We start from the raw sequence: 17,880 nt of genomic DNA on the forward strand, positions 1-17,880 counted from the left end.
GTCAACACAGATACTGTTTGTGTTGTTAACATGACTAACTTATGTCTCCACTGTTCGACTTTCCTTTTAATCTTATAATGGGTTTACAAGCTGTGTGAAATGTGTCTTGTTCATTTTCCCTTTTCTGTTGGCCTGTTTCTAAAGCGATAGTGCGCCGAGCCAGATCTATTTCTTTGCTTTTACACCCGCTAAGTATATACTTGTACGTTGGAATGACTTGGGAAGATTTTTTTTTACCAAATTGAAAGAAAGAACGAAAGAAAGATTGCATTTATATAGCGCCTTTCACGACCACCGGACGCCCCAAAGCACCTTACTGCCAATGATCACCATTAAGCCAGAAGGTCGATGGCACGCACATGACTTGCACAGCAGATTTATGGTGCCATGGATCGTCAGAAATTTTTTAATAAATTGAGTACTTAAACATAGTCTTGAATTTTGTAAGAGCGGTGAAGGGCTAAGCTAAGACCCAGGTGGGCAGGTGAGGCTAATTTATTTCAATTACTTTTGGCGTGGGGAGTATTATCCAGCTTGTAACCAGGAGAGATGTCTCGCTGATTTGTTGCTTGACGGACAAAAAGACTTTGATGGTGTGGCGGAGAAACAGGGAAAGGTTAGATTTGCCATAATGTCATGGTGCTCTGGGGGTCCTGGTTCAGGAAGCTGTGGCTCACTCTGCGCATGAACCTCTGTATACAAGGGATGTAGTCGCAGACAACGGCCCTGTCTGGGCCAGCCTTCGACAGGTAAGCAAATTTGCTGTCTCAGTATTTTGTGCAGATCTTTTGGATTGGTGCTCAACGTTGAGATGCCACTGCAATTAAACCGAGGCCTCGTCTGCCCTCTCAGGTGGACGTAAAAAAAATCCCATGCCACTATTTCGAATTATCCCCGCTGTCCTGGCCAATATTTATCTCCTCGACCAACATCACGAAAACAGATTATCTGGCCATTATCACATTGCTGCTTGTGGGAGCTTGCTGTGCGCAAATTGGCTGCCACATTTCCCACATTACAGCAGAGACTAGACTTCAAAAAAAAAAGTACTTAATTGGCTGTAAAGCGCTTTGGGATGTCCTGAGGTTGTGAACGGTGCTATATAAATGCGTGTCTCTTTTTAGGATTATTTCTTTGTGAATGAATGAATGAATGAAAGGACCAACTGCATCCTATTACAAGGGGTAGGTGGATGGCTGGCTTCCAAACATCTGTCCATTCCCTTTTTGGCCGGCAGCCAAGCAAGGCTTCATCATGACCCGACAGCACCTCCACCTGATTTTTTTTTCTCTCTAATCTGGGATTTATTTAACTACGGTTGCCTTAAAAAAAAAAAATATTTAGCACTTGCATAACACTTTTATCACCTCATCCAAATAACTCAAAACGCGTCAAGCAATCGATTTGGAGTTAATTGACTGTTGTTAGTGATTTGTGACTGAGCTCCAAAGTATTTAAAAAGAGGAAGGTGCGTTGTATACGGCAGTGCATTTGCAATGTTTCTGTGCCGGGGACCCACTACAAATGCTGACTTACCCCTGGGGGAGTCCACCCGTCCTGAAAGATAGTGCCGGCCACGTAAAGGAAAACCGATCATTTCACGAGACAATCTTATTAGTATACAACAACTCTCATAAGATGCTCGTAGTAGGGACCGGGTACTGAATTTGGATGATCAGCCATGATCGCATTGAATGGCGGAGCAGGCTCCTATCTTCTATGTTTCTATGTAAGTCAACAGATACAGAAATTTGGTAAGTTGGGTCGCAATCTGATGATCTGGCAGATCCCTCACTTTTCAAAATATGGAACAGAGAGGTTCTTTGTGCAGAGCTAGAAGGCAAAAATCAGATGACATTACAAACTTAGGAAGCCACTAACTAATTATACCATGAGGAGGAACTTCTAAGGATAAGGGGTAAGCCATTTAGGACAGAGATGAGGAGGAATTTCTTCACCCAGAGAGTGGTGAACCTGTGGAATTCTCTACCACACAAGGCAGTTGAGGCTAATTCATTAAATATATTCAAGAAGGAGTTAGATATATTTCTTAAGGCTAAAGGGATCAAGGGATATGGAGAGAAAGCAGGGACAGGGTACTGAATTTGGATGATCAGCCATGATCTCATTAAATGGCGGAGCAGGCTCGAGGGGCCGAATGGCCTACTCCTGCTCCTATCTTCTATGTTTCTTCACATCGAACGTATGGAAAAATGGACAAAGTGCTGACTGAGTGGTAAAACATTTCAAAATGGATGGGTTGTTTCCTCATTTAACAGAAGGGGATGGGCTGTGGGCTTTCGACGTGGTCATTTATGTTATTTTTCGTTGTGACCAAAGATGATTTTTCTATTTTAAACAAAGCTCTGGTTTATAGGTTTGTAATGGTACATTTTATTGCCCAGTGATTTTTAATGACACTAAGGTAAATGTGCCACTTTCTAACACACCGATGGGAAAATTGTATTTGGAAGTCAGTCACCGAAAGATTGGCCGAAAACTGATGGGAGGAATTTTTTTTTTTTTTGGCTCCGCCTCACTTCAGAACTCTTTGTTTTTTTACCTACACTAATCACAGAAAAGTAGTCGCTTGCCAGCAGTCTGATTGTTCAGTGCCCCTGTGAATGGCTCTGTGAATTGCTAACTTTTGGCATGTATGTGTCTTCTTTGAGATTTGCCGGTGTTCAATTGATTTTAATATAACTGAACAGGGAGCAGTGTGCTCCCCTTTCCGAAATTTAAAAAAACAAACTAGATCATGGCAAGCAGATTTGTTCGTACATTCGCACATTTTATTTTAAAGAGAAAACTGGACTCTAGATATCCAGTCTGCAGTTATCGAAATCACTGGTAGCCACACTGGAAACCACTGTTAATATTATTGGTGCGTTTGGCATCATTCAATGTTGTCAGGTGCTTGGTGGAGGTGTTCTGTTTAACTTGCAGATTATCGAGTTGTTTAAGGTTCTCCCCTCTTCCCTGCAACCCCCCCCCCCCAATAAAATAATAGAATCATAGAAATTTACTGCACAGAAGGAGGCCATTCGGCCCATCATATCTGCGCCAGGCAAAAAAGAGCTCTCCAGCCTAATCCCACTTTCCAGCTCTTGGTCCGTAGCCCTGTAGGTTACGGCACTTCGAGTGCATATCCAAGTACTTATTAAATGTGATGAGGGTTTCTGCCTCTACCACCCTTTCAGGCAGTGAGTTCCAGACCCCCACCACCCTCTGAGTGAAAACAGTTCTCCTCAACTCCCCTCTAATCCTTCTCCCAATTACTTTAAATCTATGCCCCCTGGTTATTGACGTCTCTGCTAAGGGAAATAGGTCCTTCTATCCACTCTATCTCAGATGCTATCCAATTTATTATTTCAGTCAAATAATAATATAATAATGGAATATCCCATCACTGCTCCAATTATCGGTTTCTCGAATTATCTGTAAGAATTTATTGTGGGACAGATTCTCCCGTGAGATGTACCTTGGAAGAGCAGCATGCTAACCCCAAATTCCTCCTCCCCAAAATATATCAATCTGCAGCTCAAGAAAGATCAAATTTAATTTATATTATTTGTATTGTAATTGTCTTCATTCCCACTCTACGGTGTACCATATGTGCAAGGTTTTAGGGCAGTATTATCGCCACTTTCCACTATCAACCAGGATGGAGAGGATGCCTACATTATGGTAGATAATCAGTGTTCCAATCTACGTAGTAAAGCGTTGGCAACAAGGAAGAATGAAAGTTACAAACCCTGTACTTTGATAATGACTACTGGCCAAACCGTGCCATGCAGCCGTGGTGCCAAATTCAAATTGTTGAATAGCAGCTGCTGCTGTTGTTGGCTCCCATGACTTTACTTAGTTTGCTCTTATGTCTTTCCAAATGAACTGCAGCCTGACCTGCCGAGCCCACAGCTATCAGCCCTCATGGATGTTGGTACTCGGGGCACACTTCAGGGTGCATTTCTGTAGGGCAAGTTTTTATAACTAGCCAAGGGTTATCTCTCTCTCCCCCCACCCCACCCTCTCGCTCTCCCCCGCCCCCCCACTCCCACTACCCACCCCAACATCACTCTCCCAGCACTGACCCCTGGGTCACTGCACTCCGCACCTCTCCCCACCCCAACATCACTCTCCCAGCACTGACCCCTGGGTCACTGCACTCCGCACCTCTCCCACCCCAACATCACTCTCCCAACACTGACCCCTGGGACACTGCACTCCGCACCTCTCCCCACCCCAACATCACTCTCCCAACACTGACCCCTGGGTCACTGCACTCCGCACCTCTCCCCACCCCAACATCACTCTCCCAACACTGACCCCTGGGACACTGCACTCCGCACCTCTCCCCACCCCAACATCACTCTCCCAACACTGACCCCTGGGTCACTGCACTCCGCACCTCTCCCCACCCCAACATCACTCTCCCAACACTGACCCCTGGGACACTGCACTCCGCACCTCTCCCCACCCCAACATCACTCTCCCAACACTGACCCCTGGGACACTGCACTCCGCACCTCTCCCCACCCCAACATCACTCTCCCAACACTGACCCCTGGGACACTGCACTCCGCACCTCTCCCCACCCCAACATCACTCTCCCAACACTGACCCCTGGGACACTGCACTCCGCACCTCTCCCCACCCCAACATCACTCTCCCAACACTGACCCCTGGGACACTGCACTCCGCACCTCTCCCCACCCCAACATCACTCTCCCAACACTGACCCCTGGGACACTGCACTCCGCACCTCTCCCCACCCCAACATCACTCTCCCAACACTGACCCCTGGGACACTGCACTCCGCACCTCTCCCCACCCCAACATCACTCTCCCAACACTGACCCCTGGGACACTGCACTCAGCACATCTCCCCACATGTCAGTTGAAAGTGGAAATATAAGGCTGGTTTCTTCATGAGTTCTCATCATTATTGGGGCTACTTTCCACCCACTGTGTGCCCTCTCTAAATGTCGTGTGTTTAAGGGGATCAACTTTCAGTATTATTGACGTATGAGGAGAGATTGGGTCGATTGGGCTTATACTTGCTGGAGTTTAGAAGAATGAGAGGGGATCTCATCGAAACTTATAAAATTCTAACAGTACTAGACAGACTAGATGCAGGAAGGATGTTCCCGATGGTCGGGGAGTCCAGAACCAGGGGTCACAGTCGAAGGATAAGGGGCAAGCCATTTAGGACAGAGATGAGGAGGAATTTCTTCACCCAGAGAGTGGGGAACCTGTGGAATTCTCTACCACAGAAGGCAGTTGAGGCCAATTCATTAAATATATTCAGGAAGGAGTTGGATATATTTCTTAAGGCTAAAGGGACCACGGGATATGGGGAGAAAGCAGGGACAGGGTACTGAGTTTGGATGATCAGCCATGATCTCATTGAATGGCGGAGTAGGCTCGAGGGGCCGAATGGCCTACTCCTGCTCCTATTTTCTATGTTATCAATCACTTCTACGCCAAGCCCTTTAGTCAGCATCTAACACCACCTTTATACTGCAGGGTTGCCTCCAAGAGCAGGAACACCATCCGGAGCAGCCCTGCGCGATAAATGACCCGACCTTGCCATTGAAGGTAGCCAGGTGGGGTTTTCATTGGCTTCCTGTAACCCAACCGCTGCCAGTGACTTCCCCGCCGTGCTGTAAATCTATATCTGACCATCTATCTACCTCTCTAAATATTGCAAGGAGGCTGCTTGAAATGTTAATTTCAGCCCCTGCAGATGTACAGAAGCGATGGTGGTGTCAGTGGAAACAGGAATATGACAATCTCGCCCAGTCTGTAGTAATGTATTGATACTGAAGTTCAAACTGTGCAGTCGGCCCACACAGAGACGGGTTAACTAAGTTCGTGACCCCACAGCGTACGTCTCTGGAGGAAGCATAGGATGTTTGTCAGCCGTGTGCTCTTGAGATTAAAGAGTTTTAATCTTCAAAGTCTTACAAGTCAAGCGATTTCATTTGAATCGGAGGAGGTTGGCGTAGAATTCTGTGTTCATAAAAGTGATGGAGTAAATGCCTCAAAACCTAGCTGCTTAATCAATTTGAGAATCCCATTCCCTCAGTATTTCGATCTATGTTAAAGGTTTTGTGTTTTCCAGGTTGTGTGAGTTCAGTGTCCCAGCAGTGTTTCTGATTGGTCCACACTAATCTCGTGATATTGGCCATGTTGTCAGTCTGGAGCAATCAAATCCCAGTGAATCAATGTACGCTGCTGTCCCCTCTCTGGTTGTTGGCATTCCCATTTGTTCATCCTTATCTGAGGAAGGATGTTCTTGCCATGGAGGGAGTGCAGCGAAGATTCACCAGGCTGATACCTGGGATGGCAGGAATGACGTATGAGGAGAGATTGGGTCGATTGGGCTTATACTCGCTGGAGTTTAGAAGAATGAGAGGGGATCTCATTGAAACTTATAAAATTCTAACAGGACTAGACAGACTAGATGCAAGAAGGATGTTCCCGATGGTCGGGGAGTCCAGAACCAGGGGTCACAGTCTAAGGATAAGGGGTAAGCCATTTAGGACAGAGATGAGGAGGAATTTCTTCACCCAGAGAGTGGTGAACCTGTGGAATTCTCTACCACAGAAGGCAGTAGAGGCCAATTCATTAAATATATTCAAGAAGGAGTTGGATATATTTCTTAATGCTAAAGGGATCAAGGGATATGGGGAGAAAGCAGAAACAGAGTACTGAATTTGGATGATAAGCCATGATCTCATTGAATGGCGGAGCAGGCTCGAGGGGCCAAATGGCCTACTCCTGCTCCTATCTTCTATGTTTCTATGTTTCCTAGCTCTGTGGCCCCCTCGGCCCTGAATGACCCCAACACTTGGCCTAATGGCTCATTAGCAGCAGCTTCGTGGCAGTCATGGGAATCTGACTTTCTCCGCTCTCGGCCCAGCCCAACTGAGAACCCCCGCACCCCCCCCCCCCCGCCCCCACCCCACCCCCCCGGCACACCCTGCTACTTTTTAAGTAGCTTTCTTGATGCAGATCACAGGCTTGATTCCTGTTCGTACCAGACCCGTGGCCTGACCACAGTCACATCACAAGTCATTCACCAATATGCACAAGAAGCCCGGGGAGCCTAGAATCATTCACACAGTACACTCACTTAAGAAGGCTTGCCTTTCACAAACTTGGAAAACCCCTTTGCGCGTGGCTCATTTCCTCATTAGCTGTCGGTCACTGTTTTAAATAGCTTGACTCATGCTTCAAGAAAGCAACATGTGCTTCACCTGCCGGCTCGTGCGGTGCTTTTTATTCTCGAGTGGCAAAGAGGGGGAGCTGGAGTTTCAACATAAACGTGTACCGAGCCTAATTGTGAAAACTGCACTGTATATATTTTAGTTTCCATTTGTTGGTTATATAGTTGATTGCACATGTTTTGTGCCTGCCATGAACATCTGTCTGTTTTCTTCTTCCTCGTTGATTTTTGTGTATTTCTTTCTGCTTTTGTTTTTCACCAATTATGTTGCGGTTAATTGTTCCTCCAAAAACGATTTCTGTTTGATCGCAGCACAACAAATTCTCCAAGGTACGGCCACCAGGACCCTCGAGCCTTTGCTCTACATCTTGTCATTTCTGAAGGGAACCTGCCATCACGTACTCCTAGGAATAAGAAATTACACACACAAGCCGCCAACTCCCTTGCCAACGCCGGGGTACCTGGGCCTGCTCCGACATAACGTGAGGGACCCATGCCCTGCTCCACCCCTCCCTCGGGCCCATGTGTGCTCCAGCTCCAGCTCCACTCCCTCCTTCGCTACTCACCCTGACTGCTCCACCTCTGTCCCCTACCTTGCAGACCACCCCCCCGACATCTGCTGTAACCTCCAGCCCTGGTCCCTTCCCATTTGAGCGGTGCACTGACCTAATAGAGGTATTCAAAGTTATATGGGGTTTAGATAGAGCAAATCGTGAGAAACTGTTTGCTCTGGCAAGTGGGTCGGTAACCAGAGGTCACAGATTTAAAATAATTGGCAAAAGAACCAGAGGAGAAATGAGGAGAAATTTCTTCACACAGAGGGTTGTTAAGATCTGGAACGCACCACCTGAACGTTTGGTGGAATCAGATTCCACAGGAACTTTCAAAAGGCAATTGGACATGTATTTGAAGAGGACTAATTTACAGGGTTATGGGGGGAAAAGCTGGAGTGTGGGACTAAATTGGACAGCTCTATCAAAGAGCCGGCACAAGCACGATGGGCCGAATGGCCTCCGTCTGTGCTGTAAGATTCTATGATTCTATCCCTTCCCACTGTAGTTCCACAGGTTCCCCGATGATTCACCTGCCCTTTAAAAGAGAACGTGCCCCTAACTATTGGAACAGGAGTAGGCAATTGAGCCTCTCGAACCCGCTCCGCCATTCAATTAAATGGTAGCTGACTTGTACCTTAACTCCAATTACCTGCCTTGGTTCCATTTCCCTTAACATAGAAACATAGAAGATAGGAGCAGGAGTAGGCCATTCGGCCCCTCGAGCCTGCTCCACCATTTAATGAGATCATGGCTGATCATCCAAATTCAGTACCCTATCCCTGCTTTCTCCCCATATCCCTTGATCCCTTTAGCCTTAACACCCTGACCTAACAAAAACCTGTCAATCTCAGTTTTTAAATTTTCAATTGACACAGCTTTTGTTGGGCGGGGGGCGGGGGGGTGGAGGGGGGAGAAGAGAGTTCCAGATTTCTACCACCCTTTGCGTGAAGCAGTGCTTCCTGACCTCATTGAAACTTATAAAATTCTAACAGGACTAGACAGGCTAGATGCAGGAAGGATGTTCCCGTTGGCCGGGGAGTCCAGAACCCGGGGTCACAGTCTAAGGATAAGGGGTAAGCCATTTAGGACTGAGATGAGGAGGAATTTCTTCACCCAGAGAGTGGTGAACCTGTGGAATTCTCTACCACAGAAGGCAGTTGAGGCCAATTCATTAAATGTATTCAAGAAGGAGTTGGATATATTTCTTAAGGCTAAAGGGATCAAGGGATATGGGGAGAAAGCAGGGACAGGGTACTGAATTTGGATGATCAGCCATGATCTCATTAAATGGCGGAGCAGGCTCGATCTTCTATGTTTCTATCACCCCTGAACGGCCGAGCTCGATGATGCCTCCATTGCATGCAAGCAATGCCGTTGAAGATTTACAGGTGTACGTGCGATTCACTGACTCCGCTGGCCGTGTGGTGCCATGCATGAAGTTTTTTTTTCTGTGATTGATTTAAAAATAAAAAAATCCTATTTCTGCAAGTGACTATTGTTTTGTGGTCGCCGTGTCCGGGTGCTGCTATGTAAATTTCAGCACTATGGGCAGTGTGAATGTTATATCACTATTTATCGCGGCTTTGATGATGGCTTCTGTAGGATCACAGTGGTGCGGCGGCTTTGATGTGGAGCTGGCCCACACAGGTGAAGAGAGATTTACGGTAATAAAAACAGGAAATGCTGGAAATACTCAGCAGGCCAGGCAGCATCTGTAGAGAGAGAAACAGAGTTAACGTTTCAGGTCGATGACCCTTTGTCAGAATTCGTCAGTCAAAAATTTAAGGTAATTGGTAAAAGAACCAGAGGGGAGACGAGGAGAAGTATTTTTTTAAGCAGCGAGTTGTTGGGATCAGGAATGCGCTGCCTGAAAGGGCGGGGGAAGCAGGATTCAGTGGTAACTATCAAAAGGGGAATAGGATATATACTTGAAATGGAAACATTTGCAGGGCTAAGGGGAAAGAGCAGGGGGGAGTGGGACTAATTGGAGAGCTCGTTCAAAGAGCCGGCACAGGCACGGTGGGCCGAATGGCCTCCTTCTGTGCCGCAGGATTCTAGGATTCTATAATAGATGCTCAAATGGTGGAATCTGTAAATCAGCATTTAAATGAACAGATCGGTTAAGGTACAATGGCCCAAAAGAAAAATGTTGCTTTGCCAAGTGGTGCTACGTCGTTGTGTCTGTCAGATTTCTCCCTCCCCTTCTGCCGCACGTCGGATTTCTCATTTCTACACATCAGCTGGGGAGGGGTTTGGGGGAGGGGGAGGGAGTGGCTGGGGAGGGGTTTGGGGGAGGGGAGGAGGGGGTGGCTGGGGAGAGGTTTGGGGGAGGGGAGGAGGGGGTGGCTGGGGAGGGGTTTCGGGGAGGAGTTTGGGGGAGGGGAGGAGGGGTGGCTGGGGAGGGGTTTCGGGGAAAGCTACCGATGAAAACACTTCATTTTAATTCCTAAATGCCAAACCACTGCTCATCACTCTTCTGCAAATAATTTAGTTGAGGAAAAATACAATCGTGCCAAATAACCCAGAAACCAGAAGTGTTTTACATCTTGTATTTATTTAAAGAATGTGCTTACTTTCCCTTGCCATAGGGGAAAATCCAGGGTTTATTTTTATATATATATTTATAATAAATGTACTGCTGAACAGTCATTTTAGAAATCTACAGATCTTTATAAAGAATGAATGATGGGACCGTAAAAATTGGTCAGGCCTCGGACTGACTGATTCCGTCAACTGGCCAGCGGGCTTTCACCTCCCGCCTGATGGAATAGTATCATAGAATGGTTACAGCACAGAAGGAGGCCATTCGGCCCGTCGAGCCCGTGCCGGCTCTCTGCAAGAGCACTTCAGCTAGTCCCACTCCCCCACACTTTCCCTGTAGCCCTGCAACATTTTGTTCCTTCAGGTACTTATCCAACTCCCTTTTGAAAGCCACGATTGAATCTGCCTCCACCACCCTTTCAGGCAGTGCATTCCAGATCCTAACCACTCGCTGCGCAAAAAAGTTTTTCCTCATGTCACCTTTGGTTCTTCTGCCAGTCACCTTAAATCTGTGTCCTCTGGTTCTCGACCCTTCTCTTATCTACTCTGTCTAGACCCCCCCGGATTTGGTCACCTGAAAATCGCCCCCTTGAGAGGAATGCTTTAAAAAGGGCAGAAATTCCGATTGGCGAAGTATGAAATGCTTTTAATGCACTCCTACAGTGATCCTGTGTGTGTGTGTGCTGTTGTTAGTGCACATTTATGAACTTTATTGAGCAGAATGTCCATTGGAAGTGGCAAGCTGCTTTGATATTAATCTTCAGTTGCCCCCCCTACTTCCTCCTGCTCACCAGGGAAGTCCCCGACTACAGCTTTTCTCGTCCTCCTGACAACTCGTCCAAGATTGAGAGCTTGCTGTTTCTGTAATGTTCCTGGCAAATTCTGTGTGCTTTTCTTTTTTTTTTTGCTTTTTCAGTTTCTAGAACCAAATAATATCCAAATCCAGATCGGAAGACCATAAACTTAATCGACATGTTTTTAGCTGGTACACACTGCAGCTTGAATCAATCGGATCGTTTTTTCGAGAAGTGATGTTTTGTTCATATTTCAAAATCCATTTTATCCTTTGTGTCGCAGGGGAAGTTGCCGCTGAAAATTGGCCATAATGCCGCCAGGAATACATTACCATCAGGACTTCTGGAGTGAGGATGAGAGTCCCGATGTGGAGGTTGAATTTCTGTTGCCGACCGGGATTTACTTGAACTTCTTTGTGCCTCGCAGTTCTACAATCAAATTCATCAAAAAGGTAAATTATTAAAACATCATGAGAATAAAGTGCCTTAAGATGTCCAGGAGTTGCGCATTTGTGTTTCAAAAGAAAACTCAATCGCTTTCTCACCAACACAATCCTCTATTGTAGTTTCCATGTTCCCTTTGACATTATGGGGGCAATTTTGCCAATGGGGGCGCGTTGGAGGCGGGACTGCTGCTTGTCGGGTTTTAATCCCGCCTCCCTTGACTTGTGGCCAACCCACGCTATTTTCCCTTGATTGACCTTATTATGCCCGCCCAGCGGGTTTAGCAGACCAATTAAGGGGAAGCCAGTTACAGAGAACGTCAGCGTATGACATTTCATCTGTCAAAAATTTTTGACAGATGAATTGTCATCGTTTGACAGCTCTGTGAAGCTGTCAAACACGGACATTCTCTGTTCTTTAATGAGTCCTTGTATTCAAGACTCATCAAACCTCTTTTGTGAGCAGAAATTAGATGGTTGTTGCATTGGAGAATGCAGCAGCCATCTGTCATATCTGCCGGGGAGATGCGAGACTCTCCGCATCCCCAACGGTTGAAGCCTGCAGGAAGAAACAAAGGTAAGTAAACATTTTCTATCACTTTTCACTCACCTCACACACTTATCTCTCCACACTTGCACCCATCACTTATCTTCATAGCACACTTTTGGACCCCTCCGACCCACTGCTCGCCTCGGTGACCGCGGCGAGGTTTCCCGACGTCGGGAAGCCCGCGCCTCTGCTGGAAAAAGACTACTGAGAGCTTGGTTTGAGTATAAAACAAGGCTTTAATCAACTGTTTCAAAACCATGAGATTCTAGTTACATCACTAGTTCCTGGTTACAGAAACATCCTGAGCAAGCTGGGCCCACGACCGAGTATTTATACTCCTTGGACGGCGCCACCAGCTGGCCGCCCAGTGTTACTTCATGAGTCATGATAAGATTCACGACAGGGATAATCCTCTTAACTGCCTGTTAACTACCTGTTAACAGGCAGTTAAGTGGCTGTAATCCCCTTCCCGCCTCCAGGAGACGGGACCCGGCACGGGTCGGCTACCCGTCTCCTGGGAAGATGGCACGGAGGCAGGTTGGGGGCGGGATGGGCACCTGCCCCAGATTCTGCCATTTTCCCGGCAGTCCCGCCTCCCCAGGGCTGGCAAGATCGCGCCCTATATTATCGCTGTCATTTTTGGTAAAGCAGTCCATGTTCCAATAATCTCTCAGGAGATTACATTTTTTCTCACTTTCTCCTTCATTCTTCCAGTGTTGACGCTGAGGTTATGTCCCCTTTGTTATTAGTTTGTTAACCACTGCAAACAATCTTTCACTGTCTATCCTCTTAATTTTCACTAACCCCTCTATTAAATTTCCCCTTTTAATGCTCAGTGGAAAAGCCCCCAGTGTTCCGAGTCTTTCCCCATAGTTCTAATGTTTCATTCCTGGTGTTTTAGTGGATCTTGGCCGTACCCTGTTCTGTGACCAATGCTCCCTGTGAGCTGCGCTTTTTCTGCGCGGTCTGTTTCTTTTACTGCGTGGTCCCTTTAAATTTCTGCGCACGCGCGGTATTCGTGACGGAGAAGCCGGTGAGCGGCCCCGCGCAGGACATTTCCCATTACCTGCCGCGCAGCTTAGAGGGACCATGGTCTGTGACCCTCAACATCCTTCCTATAATAGGGTGGCCCAGAACTGCCCACCATAACCCCCCAACTAGGCCCCAAAAGCAAAACACTGCGGATGCTGGAAATCTGAAAAAAAAAAACAGACAATGCTGGAAACACTCAGCAGGTCAGGCAGCATCCGCGGAGAGAGAAACAGAGTTAACGAAGGAAGGCAAATGGTATGTTGGCCTTTATTGCAAGGGGATTTGAGTACAGGAGCAAGGATGTCTTACTACAGTTATATAGGGCCTTGGTGAGACCACACCTGGAGTACTGTGTGCAGTTTTGGTCTCCTTACCTAAGAAAGGATATACTTGCCATAGAGGGAGTGCAACGAAGGTTCACCAGACTGATTCCTGGGATGGCAGGACTGTCGTATGAGGAGAGATTGGGTCGACTAGGCCTGTATTCACTAGAGTTTAGAAGAATGCGAGGAGATCTCATTGAAACGTATAAAATTCTGACAGGGCTAGACAGACTGGATGCAGGGAGGATGTTTTTCCTTGGCTGGGGGGGTCTAGAACGAGGGGGTCACAGTCTCAGGATACGGGGTAGGACATTTAGGACTGAGATGAGGAGAAATTTCTTCACTCAGAGGGTGGTGAACCTGTGGAATTCTCTACCACAGAAGGCTGTGGAGGCCAAGTCACTGAATATATTTAAGAAGGAGATCGATAGATTTCTAGACACAAAAGGCATCAATGGGGTATGGGGAGAGAGCGGGAATATGGTATTGAGATCGAGGATCGGCCATGATCATATTGAATGGCGGAGCAGGCTCGAATGGCCGACTCCTCCTCCTATTTTTCTATGTTTCAATCAATGACCTTTCGTCTGACCTAACCAATATCTTCCACAAATTCAGCATCCTTCCCTTGCTTTTGTATTCAGTGTAGCCAAATAAACCTCCAAATCCCATTGTTTTATTAAGGCCTTTTGAACGAGCACTGCCACCTTTTATAGATCGATGTATCTGCACCCCTAGATCTTTCTGTTTCTCCACACTCGTTAAGACTCTTATCTTTTAGGGTATATTTCCTTTCACTGTTCTTTTCCCCAGAATTTGCCCATTCACATTTCTCTGCGTTGAACTGTGAACCTCAGTGATTCAGATACTTCACAGATCAATTGGAACAGAAAGTCTAAAAAAGAAATACAGGAAACTCTTTATTATCCGGCACCGACGGGACCGGCGTGGTGCCAGTTTATCAATAAGTCCGGATTACAGAGAGGTATAGTTAAAAGGTACGAGAGCTCCGTACACAGCAACAAATCCAGGCTTCCCTGTTGCTTAGCAACATGTGCAGGAACTCTGGCCACAGACCAAGCGTCCCTGTTGCTTAGCAACAAGTGTAGGAGCCCCAGTTACACAGCCACAGATCCAGGAACTGCCACTAATACAGGAAACTTTCTGATATCCGGCACTGACGGGACCGAGCTGGTGCCGTACCATCAGAAGTGCTGGACATACCAGCGTCAATGTTGAAACATACGGAACTGAAAAGCTCCGTGTGAATCAACAAACCCTGTTGCTTAGCAACAGCTTCAAAACAGTCGGCTGCAGCTGCAAGCGTCTCTAGCTGAAGCTGTTGCTATAGCTACAGACCTTGCAGTGCCTGACTGGGGAAAAAAAAGCAACGAGAACTAAAAAAACTTATAGAAAACGGCTCCTGATTTTTGCCGTTAGATCGAGTATTCCGGACATATAACCTCCGGATAAACCAAAGTTTCCTGTATGAAGTAAAACTTACCTGAACCTACTCCTGAATGTTGCCGGTTAACAGAGATTTCCGGTTATTTAGGTGCCGGTAAATCGAGAGTTTCCTGTAAAGAGGAATTATTAGTCTCGGAATAAACCTCACGATGTGCCGAACCTGTACTTGACCTCCGATGTGCTGCTAATAGGAAACTGTGGTCTTAAAGAGAGGGACTGAATAAACACCTTAGCAGCAGACTAACATACTGTGTACTTTGTGGTATAATTCTACAGTTCCTGCACAGCAGTATATCTTCCGATTTACTGTCAGCAACACCATGAGTGACCTGCAAGTAAGGTTAAAAAGCCTCATTTCGAACATGCTGTGAATAAAGTTACTTTACCTCCCAGCGGATAATGTCGGGTTATTAAGCGCTTCGAATACAGTTGGGCGTTAGCCTGCACTATACTGGCTGGCACAGCGCAGCTGATCCCATCTACAGAGGCGAGATGAGAATTTTTTTTTTCCGCAGCGAATTGTTATGATCTAGAACGCGCGCTGCCTGAAAGGGCGTTGGAAGCAGATTCAGTAGTAACTTTCAAAAGGGAATTGGATAAATACCTGAAAAGGAAAAATGTGCAGGGCTCTCGGGCAACGTTGCCTCTCTTTTTTATTGGGGGGCGCGGCCCCTTTAATGGGCTGGGCAGCCCATTCAAATTCCCGCACGCGCCTGGAGTTTTCCATTTAAGAGCCGTTGAGTGGCCTGCGCGGGACCTCCAGACCGCAGTGTGGCTGTGCAGCTCAACGGGAATATTGGCTAGAGGGAAACATAGAAGATAGGAGCAGGAGTAGGCCATTCGGCCCCTCGAGCCTGCTTCGCCATTTAATGAGATCATGGCTGATCCTCCAAATTCAGTACCCTGTCCCTGCTTTCTCCCCATACCCCTTGATCCCTTTAGCCTTAAGAAATATATCCGACTCCTTCTTGAATATATTTAATGAATTGGCCTCAACTGCCTTGTGTGGTAGAGAATTCCACAGGTTCACCACTCTCTGGGTGAAGAAATTCCACCTCATCTCTGTCCTAAATGGCTTACCCCTTATCCTTAGCCTGTGACCCCTGGTTCTGGACTCCCCGGCCATCGGGAACATCCTTCCTGCATCTACTCTGTCTAGTCCTGTTAGAATTTGATAAGTTTCAATGAGATCCCCTCTCATTCTTCTAACAGAGTGGGCGAAACGGGACTAATTGGATATCCGTGCCAGGAAAACCCTTTACTGAAGTCATAGGGATATGGGGAAAGAGCAGTGGCTGCAGGACTAATCGGATGCGCTATGGGCCGAATGGTGGTCTTCCGCGCTGTAAGATTCCACGATGGGAAGTTGATGGGTTGCAATAGCCCAGGGCATCGATGGTTTGTAACTTTTTGCCAGTAAGCTCATTATTGCACAGAAGTTGCAGTTGTTGCTTCACTGCTGACAGTAAATGAGTTGTACGGAAGTTCCTGTCCAACAGTTTTGAGGAAGGATTGCACACACTGCACCTGTAAGTGCAACGGAAAATTGTGGTGTCCTTTGAGAAAGTGAATGCGTTAATTTACCTTACAGTAGAAGTTAATGGCCCTAGGATTGCATAGGATATACGGCACAGAAACAGGCCATTCGGCCCAACCAGTCCATGCCAGTGTTTATGCTCCACTCGAGCCTCCTCCCGTCTTTCCTCATCTAAATCTATCAGCATAACCCTCTATTCCCTTCTCCCTCATATGCTTGTCCAGCCTCCCCTTAAATGCATCTATATTATTCACCTCAACCACTCCCTGTGGTAGCGAGTTCCACATTCTCACCACTCTCTGGGTAAAGAAGTTTCTTCTGAATTCCCTATTGGATTTCTTGGTGACTACCTTATATTGATGGCCTCTAGTTTTGCTCTTCCCCACAAGTGGAAACATTCTCTCTGTATCCACTCGATCAAAACCTTTCATAATTTTAAAGACCTCTATCAGGTCACCCCTCCGCTTTCTTTCTTCAAGAGAAAAGAGACCCAGCCTGTTCATCCTTTCCTGATATGTATACCCTCGCATTTCTGGTATCATCCTTGTAAATCTTCTCTGCACCCTCGCCAGTGCCTCTATATCCTTTTTATAATATGGTTGAAAACAGACTCCCAAGTTCTTGTGAAGAAATTGCTGTCCTTCCAAGCCTTTATCGAAACTAAACACTATTATAACTGACTCATGACTTCCACGTTTACGTATTTTCCTTTTGTATTAATGTCTGAAAACTTTATTATTATACGAGAAAGTGAAAGCGCCCATTCCCTCCCCTAGTTGTGTTCTTGTATTAGGGATAACAGTTATGGTTTTGCTTTAGGAAAAGAACAGGTGTTTTATTTTTACTTTCCTCAAACTTCACTGAAAATTGTTCGTTTTAATATATTCCCCACAGCAATAAAGTCAAACACAAACAAGACGATAACACACAAGGTGCGCTCAACCCTGCCCCTGCTTCTAAGGAGTGCAATCCAGTGTAGTATGTTGAAGTAAGAGATAATATGACCTCTATGGGACATCGATTGTTGCTCTGATGGTACTCATCATCGAAGGCGGAATGGGGACAGCAAGGATCCGAATGAGGCGTTAAACCGTGGGCCCTGGGTGTGGCCTTCTTTGCAAAATGTAACACTGGAGGAAAATAGCAGCCAGCCTATTCTCCTCTAGCACTCCGTCCACCAGAAATTCGGGTCGGGGGCTTCCCGCGGGTGCAAGCCCCCGACCTGCACTTACCTAGTGCGCCGGCCGTTGAGCTGTGGGCCCCCGTGGAATTCCGATCCGGGGCCTGGCCCAGCTGCCGGCGCGCAGTGCTTGCGTATCCCAGGGGCGCAGTTAGTTCGATGCGTCCCCTGGGATCACGTGGGCCATGGGCAGCCAATCGGAGGAGGGAAAAGCCCATTCATAATTCT

General features: G+C 46.8%; 1 protein-coding gene across 1 annotated transcript in view; it reads left to right on the plus strand.

The window, feature by feature from the left end:
• The window catches only part of pik3cd (phosphatidylinositol-4,5-bisphosphate 3-kinase, catalytic subunit delta), a 260,207-nt gene that overhangs the window by 144,548 nt on the left and 97,779 nt on the right, over positions 1-17,880 (plus strand). The window contains exon 5 of the mRNA XM_085967370.1: positions 11,404-11,572. Within this exon, the coding sequence (XP_085823496.1) occupies positions 11,432-11,572 (141 nt within the window). The 5' untranslated portion in view covers positions 11,404-11,431. The remainder of the gene's footprint in view (positions 1-11,403; positions 11,573-17,880) is intronic.

Source organism: Somniosus microcephalus, chromosome 25, assembly GCF_052327205.1.
Source record: "Somniosus microcephalus isolate GS21.2 chromosome 25, FLI_Smic_1.0, whole genome shotgun sequence".
Classification (NCBI taxonomy): domain Eukaryota; kingdom Metazoa; phylum Chordata; class Chondrichthyes; order Squaliformes; family Somniosidae; genus Somniosus; species Somniosus microcephalus.